Source organism: Danio rerio, chromosome 14 (genome assembly GCF_052040795.2).
Source record: "Danio rerio strain M-AB ecotype USA chromosome 14, GRCz13ab, whole genome shotgun sequence".
NCBI classification, from domain to species: Eukaryota; Metazoa; Chordata; class Actinopteri; order Cypriniformes; family Danionidae; genus Danio; species Danio rerio.
This window is the reverse complement of record NC_141034.1, coordinates 4,080,896-4,088,692: the sequence shown is the minus strand read 5'-3', so window position 1 is coordinate 4,088,692 and position 7,797 is coordinate 4,080,896. Positions and strand designations below refer to the sequence as shown.

The window sequence follows — 7,797 nt, the reverse complement described above, 5'->3', positions numbered from 1 at the left end:
TTTTGCTTCGATAAAAGTCTTGTCACCGAACAGAAATAATGTCCAGTATAGAGTATAAAGTCATACTGCAGTGGAGACAGTATGAATATTGTGTCTGACTCCATCATGAGTTTGGAGGACTGCATCCATACATCTCTGCAATGACTCAAATCACTGATTAATAAAGTCATCTGGAACAGCAAAGAAAGCGTTATGCAGGACTCCCAGAGTTCATCAAGACTCTTTGGATTCGTCAATGCCTCCTCCATCTTACCCCAGACATGCTCAATTTTCATGTCATATGTTGCAATTTTAAAATACAGAATATGGTTACCTAAATTTAGTATACGTACATACTGTACTAGTATACTCCCAGCCACAACCCAGTACTGGGAAACATCACTTTTACATTTATACACTACAGCCAATTTAGCGCAACCAATTCACCCATACCACATGTGTTTGGACTGGAGGTGAGACCGGATGACCCAGAGCAAACCCACACCAACACAGGGAGAACATACAAATTCCACAGCAATGCCAACTGGCCCAGCCGGGACTCCAATCAGCAACCTTCTTGCTAAGAGGCACCAGTGCCATTTTAAAACAAATATATAAAAGAATCACTGAAGCCATTTCAGTTGCTTACGTTTTTTTTTTTTATTATTCAGAATAACTGATACATGGAATTTCTGTTAGTAAAAACTATCAAAACAGTAAGACATACAAAATAGATTTCCATACAAAGACATGAGACATCAAGCAAATCATTGAGCACCAGTTAAGGCTGTTTTAGCAGTAAGTGTCGTTGTTGGAGAATGTTGTACCGACGTTGTCTAGTGTTGATTTACTGTTTGCCGTTGCCGTTGATGGGCAGTTTCTTGAAGTTCTCGCACTCCAGCAGAGCTTTGACTTTGGGACGGGCAGAGATCTTGTCCACGAAGCTCTTGAGAGACGGGAAAGAGTCCAGACAGGAGGGAGAAAGCACCTTCAGATTCAGCAGGAGATCGAACAGGTTGTAGTCTGCAAATGAGATCTGGAGAGAAGGGAAATAAAGCGTTAGTGATGGTAAAACTTTAGCATCCACTTAATAATGCTGCTGTTGTTCCAACTAGACATCTCACCTGATCACCAACCAGGAATCCGGTTTTGTTTTTGGCCAGAACATTTTCAAAGCATTTGAGGTGGTTGGGCAGATCTTTGATGAACGCTTCTTTACCGGTCTCCTACAGACACAATAAGAAGAGCTCATACATACAGCTATGTTTATCATGTATTTGCTCTAAAATAGTTTAGTTTTTTCCACCCAAGGTCTGTGAGATCTACAAAAATCACATCATTGCTTACATATTCCTGGTAGATCAGCTTTATGTACTTCAGGCGAAGATCTTCAACGCCGTCGTTCATCACGTCAATGAGGGAAGCCTCACTGTCGTTTTTGCCATATGCAGCTGAATGCAAAACAACAACAAAAAAAAATGTATATTGGGTTTAATTTTTAGAGTGCCAAACTGTAGTATGCTAAACTTATGAACACGGAGCAATTCCAGCGTTATGGATGTGACATTTGCAGTAAAAACTAAACAAATTCATCGAGAAAGTGTATGTTGAAAACATCTGCTTATATTTTCCCAAAACTACAAACCACAGTTTACGTAGTTTGCCCGCCATTTGGATTTATAGAGAACCCAGCTGTTTTAGGTGAAGTAGTAAAGTCTGAGATAGATGTAGCATCTCATATTTTCGATTAAAGCGCCTTAAATTTATAAGTTATTACATTTTTTTGCAGAGCTCACCCAACTTTTACCTTACTCCATCGCCTGCTCAGTCCAAACCACAGTTATGAGGTCAGAAAAAATAATCTGTAAACCTTTTTTATATTTTCAATGAAGAAAATAAACATGCGTTATGGATGGGACCATAAAGTTAGTGAGTTTACAAAATACGTTGTAGAAATTCCGTGAATTAAACTGCACAACCCAAAAGAAACAATAATCAGAAGAGTAAGAGTGGACTCTCTATGAAACAAAAAACAAATGTTAATTTATTTTTACATTTATAAAGGAAAAGCTTGGTTATGGATGATACATCTCTTCGTTATGGATTTGACTGATGTAAAATTGGCACTTCTATGACTTTGGTAAATTCAAATATTCATTAATGGTTTAAAAACATTGACTAGGAGAGTTGATCATTTTAATAAAATACAAGCCTACAAAAAAATAAATAAATAAATAAAAAAAACTTATGAAGGGTTTTACGTTTTTACAAATTTTTTTTATGGCAAGGTTGATATTTGTATAGATTTGCTCATTATAATACATATTCAGCTGGTAGCAACCAATTATCCCAAATAGGGATTTACAAAAACTCAAATTAAAATTAGAGTAATGTACACAAAGTAGTATGCTCTGACTGTATACGCTGCAAATGTTTTTCTATTATATTCCACTACACTCTGATTTGATGTTGCATTAAAACGGCTATTTTACCATGTTTTCGACCCAGATGTCTCAGCATGGCGTTGGACTGAAACAGCACCAGGTCACCATCTTCAAATTTAGGCAACTGCCCAAAGACCTGAAACAAATCAATGAATAAGTTATCAATATGATGATTATTTTCCCATATTATATTATATTATATTATTCATTTTCTTTTCGGCTTCGTCCCTTTATTAATCGGAGGTCGCCACAGCGGAATGAACCGCCAACTTATCCAGCATGTGTTTTACGCAGCGCATGCCCTTCCAGCCGCAATCAATCTCTGGGAAACATCCATTCACACTCATACACTACGGACAATTTATCCTACCCAATTCACCTGTACCGCATGTCTTTGGACTGTGGGGGAAACCGGAGCACTTGGAGGAAACCCACATGAATGCAGGGAGAACATGCAAACTCCACACAGAAACGACAACTGACCCAGCCAAGGCTCGAACCAGTGACCTTCTTGCTGTGAGGCAACAGAACTACCTACTGCGTCGCCTATAATATATTACTTTATTATATTATATCATATTGTATTATATAAAGAGTTAAAATGCAAAAACCTCCAAGTGCCATGTGGAACTTTCTTCCACAAGGAGCGTTTTTTATTGGTCCTTTATGTTAATGTTCTGTTAGTTCATGGTAAAAGACATGGAAATAACCTATTCTTCGCTATAAGTTAAATTACTGAACCTAGATATAGGAGCCTGAGAAAAATAGCCAATATTAAAAAAAAGGTAATATTAGATGGCACTTCAAGGTTTTTGCATTTGGGATGGATGGATGGATAGATATCTCCAATATTAATTCTAGGAAAGCGTGACTCTGCACATTTAATCATTAAGTTACATTATTTTGATTTCCTCTATTAGGACTGCATTATTTGTTATGCATGTATCTGCTGAAGATAATGTCAGTGACTAGGAGGATTAGAAATACGTGCAAATAACTTTGTAACAAGAGTGATGGTCTACTTAAAGGGCACGTACTATGCAAAAAAAATCACTTTTTTTTAAGAGGTTTAAACACAGATAACAATCTGTAAATATAACCAGCTTCTAATTATAACATTGATTTATTTTATTCTTTATAAGTCACACTTGATAAAAAAAACTGTCTGCAGAAACACTGGCTGCATTCGAAACCGCATACTTCCATACTATATGGTACGCTAAAATCAGTATGTGAGCCGAGTAGTATGTCCGAATTCATAGAATTCGAAAATCAGTATGCGAGAAGTACCCGGACGACTTACTACTTCCGGCGAGATTCTAGAGTGCGCATCCCATGCATGCTGCGCTATCCCATAATGCCACGCGAGCAAATTCATTAACGAAAGTAAATCGACGCAATTGACGCAGGTACGTCACGTGACCATGATAAAATGGCGGATGTAGTACGTCCGAATTCCATTCATACTTTCACATTCATACTTTATAGAACGTACTTTTCTAACGGCCGAGTAGTACGTTTAAATTCAAATGCAGTACCTACTAAGTAGTAGGCGGTTTCGGACGCAGCCACTGTAATTGACATTTTCCCTTTTGCATGTCATCAGAGGGGGAAAGCCCCGCCCACTAGTGGCCATCTCACCCTCATTAGTATAGGAGGTTAGTCTTCTCTTTGAATCAGCCACTATGCTGACAAATGCATTTGTAGCCCCGCCCTCTTTTAAAAAGAACACAATCTGATTTGAATTTAAAGCGACAGTCGCCAAAATGACAAAATCAGATCCTAAAAGGGGCGGTTTCAAACATTATTTGTGTGGTATTTTGAGCTGAAACTTCACATACCCACTCAAGGGACTTATTTTAAATCTGGTTAAAAAAAAGGGGCATGATAATTCTCCTTTAAACCATGCATGTGGATGAGAAGGGGAAAAACTCATGTTCATGTGGACTAAGAATTAGTATTGAATCATGCATTAATTATACTTTAACTAAAAACAAAAGTCTATGCAGAAACTCACACAGGTGGCTTTCAAGTCGCCCTTCATCCACTCTTCAAAGGTCACCAGGTTCTCCTTCAGCTGCTGGTCTTTGTCCGCCAGCATGATCTTCAAAGCACCACATCTGCCTGCAGGGAGCACATGATTTCAGGTCAGGAGGTTGTTACTATAGCAACAGACGTCTACAATAGTCACATGCAAGCTACATAGCATGACTTCAGATAACACAATTATACTGCAAACACAGGCTAATCTTCAAGCTAAGCAAATACATATAATAGTTTATGAGGAGCCGTGCTGTCATTTTACAATTTATAAACCCTATGTGTGTGGGCTGAAGTTCAATGGCAAAGTCCCTCCTTAAACTGGGGCAAATGCCTTCAGACAAATGTCGCAATTTGATTGGACAACAAAGACCTGGCAGGACTGGGAGAACATGCAGGCTGCCAAAGATTATCAGTGGAGCGATGAATGTTCGGCCTTTTATTCTTTGAACACTGAGTTTATTGATGCAGTTATGCATGGAAGATTGTTTTATAGTTGGAAAAGAAACTGGGTCGTTATTGTCATCTAAGGTCTCCCGATTCTAGCTTCTTAGAAATTGTGAGAAATCATAAGATGTAAAGAGAGAAGCACGAGAAAAAGCCTAAAAACTTCTTATAGCTGCAAAATAAAATTTTTAAAAAGTTGCAATTGTGAGAAAAGGTGTAAAATTTGATAAACTTAACTGTACATAAAAGTCAGTTACAAGAAAAAGTTAATTTTAAATTCAGATTTGAAATTTTAAATTAAAATAGCAAATTCAGACTTAAAATTGCTTATTCATGCTTAAATTGTTAAATTCAGGCTTAAAATTGCTAAATTCGGGCTTTAAAATTGCTAATTCAGGCTTAAAATTGTAAATTCAAACCTAAATGTTGCTAAATTCAAACCTTAATGTTGCTAAAATCAGACTTGAAATTGCTAAATCAGGCCTAAAATGATACATTCAGGCTTATAATTGCTAAATTTGGGCTTAAAATGCTAAATTCAGACCTAAAAATTGTTAAATTCAGACTTAAAATTGTAGATTCAGGCTTAAAATGACTAAATCTGGCTTAAAATAGTAAATACTGGCTTTGAAATAGCTAATTCAGGCTTAGAAGTGTAAATTTAAACCTTTAAATTACTAAATTCAGGCTTAAAATGGCTAATTTAGGCTTAAAATTGCTAAATCAGGCCTACAATCGTAAATGCAGGCTAAAAATTGCTAAATTCAAACCTTAACATTGCTAAATTCAGACTTAAAATTGATCAATTCAGGCTTAAAATGGCTAATTCGGGCTTAAAATTGCTAAATTCAAACCTTAACATTGCTAAATTCAGACCTAAAATAGTAAATTCTGGCTTAAAATAATAGTCCAAGTAGTGACCATTTAAACCTTAAAATGCAGATGTAAAATGGCTAAATCAGGCCTAAACTGTAAATTGAGACCTAAAAATTGTTAAATTCAGACTTTAAATTACTAATTCAGGCTTAAAATAGTAAATTCTGGCTTTGAAATAGCTAATTTAGGCTTAGAAGTGTCAATTTAAACATTTAAATTACTAAATTCAGGCTTAAAAATTGCTAAATTCAAACATTAATATTGCTACATTCAGACCTAAAATTGATCAGTTTGGGTTTAAAATAGCTAAATTCAGACCTACAATTTGTCAATTCAGACTAATTTCAGAATTGATTTGTAAATTTAGGCTTCAAATTGCGAAATCAGGCTTCAAATTGTAAATTCAGACTTGTCATTTTTATCATGTAATTGCAAAGTAATGCTTAATTCTGAATGCAAACTTTAGGTTTTCACAATTTAGAGTTTATATCTTTCAGTTATTCACATATAATTATCATTAAGCATTACTAAAATAAACAAGGCAACAATTTTTTTGAACACAAAAGAAGATACTTTGAATAATGTTAGAAATTGGTAACAATTCCATAACAAGAAAAACAAAAGGTATAGAAGTCAAAGGACACCACTTTCCAACCTTATTCAAAATAACATATGTTGTGCTCAACACAGGTTTATGACAACTAAATAGGAAAACTATTAATGTAATTTTCTGCTTTGACTTAACCTTTCCTGTAAAGTTTAATCCAAATAAAATAAACCACCAAATATAAAAGTCCTTATGACTTGCATTGCATGACCTGCACTTCTTTTGTTTGCTGTTCCATTGCATAACCCTCGACCCAACCACAAAACACATCCCAGATTTTTCTGAAGGATCAAGCATGCATAATCATGTGACAAGAGGCAGCCTTCCATACAAACCTTTGACTGCGAAGTATGTGAGTGTGTAGGGAGCCACTGCAAAAAAAAAAAGAACAAGGGAAACGATTAAAGAGAGGAAGTTGCAGAACTTGAAAGTAGTCTAAACGGAAGCAATCACGATGCATACTGTAGTAGAGATTATGAAGAGAGATTTGCAAAGTAGTTAACCCACATACTTTGCATAGTAAAGTGCAGCTCTAGTTTTTCCTCAATGCACTTTTAGCATTACGTAACACTTGCTTTCATTCATTTCGGTCACATTTGCATCCATTTTATATACACATGCAATTACATATTTTAAAATAAGTAAACATTTCGACAACAAATGGCAGATATTAGTTCCACTGTAGCGATCAAATACATTTTGCACGTCGTAGTCCATTACAAAAAGTGGTTCTCCATTGATTAAACGCGTATGCTAAATTCATAAAACCTTATTGAATATGTTAGCACTGAACGAACTCGAGCTGCTCCATTTAAACACCGCACATTACGTAATATCAGCTTAAATGAGCAGCTATGTTGACACTTCCGAGTACAAAGACGCCTTTAACTTGCAGCAAGCAACACAATGTAATACTTTAAAAGCAATATATTCAATATAATATAGTTGTAAATGCTTCGTAGAGAGTCTTGAAGTACTCACTGGTGTTGTAGCGCTGAGTGAAGTGCGTTTCCAAGCTGCTCCTAGTCTGCAGTGCACTGTCGGAGCGCGCGCGTCTCCTTTTATAAGCCTCAGCGTTTTTGATGAGTCATGCACGCGCCCCGCGAACACGCAATTGTGTTTTTCGTTGCATTCATGACCACACGCGTGCACGAGATCTCCCATTTCAATCTCCAGTTTCAAAGCTGATTTAAAGGTACATTTTGAAGACTTTCAATTCGAAAAGCAACCAGAACTATGAATATAGGCTACTCAAATAGCTAAACTCCTCTCTATATTGTAAACATATAAACCCTTATTGGTTTTATTATTATTATTGACATTATTGTATTTTATTTGATTTAAATCCTAATATGTTTTTCATTTGTTATGATGTGGATGTAATAATTGCGAGATTTTGTTTTG

General features: G+C 35.9%; 2 protein-coding genes across 4 annotated transcripts in view; both read right to left on the bottom strand.

The window, feature by feature from the left end:
• The window catches only part of LOC147833832 (uncharacterized), an 863,518-nt gene that overhangs the window by 823,968 nt on the left and 31,753 nt on the right, over positions 1-7,797 (bottom strand). The gene's annotated exons all lie outside the window — the stretch shown is intronic.
• Positions 615-7,450, bottom strand: gstp1.2 (glutathione S-transferase pi 1.2). Of its 3 annotated transcripts, none has more exons than XM_087280916.1 (7): positions 7,375-7,433; positions 5,765-6,764; positions 4,441-5,680; positions 2,472-2,559; positions 1,327-1,430; positions 1,104-1,205; positions 615-1,015 (listed from the first exon to the last, which is right to left on the bottom strand). In XM_087280916.1, the coding sequence occupies exons 3-7, from the start codon at positions 4,522-4,524 to the stop codon at positions 827-829; spliced, it is 567 nt and encodes a 188-aa protein (XP_087137042.1). In that variant the 5' UTR covers positions 4,525-5,680; positions 5,765-6,764; positions 7,375-7,433; the 3' UTR covers positions 615-826.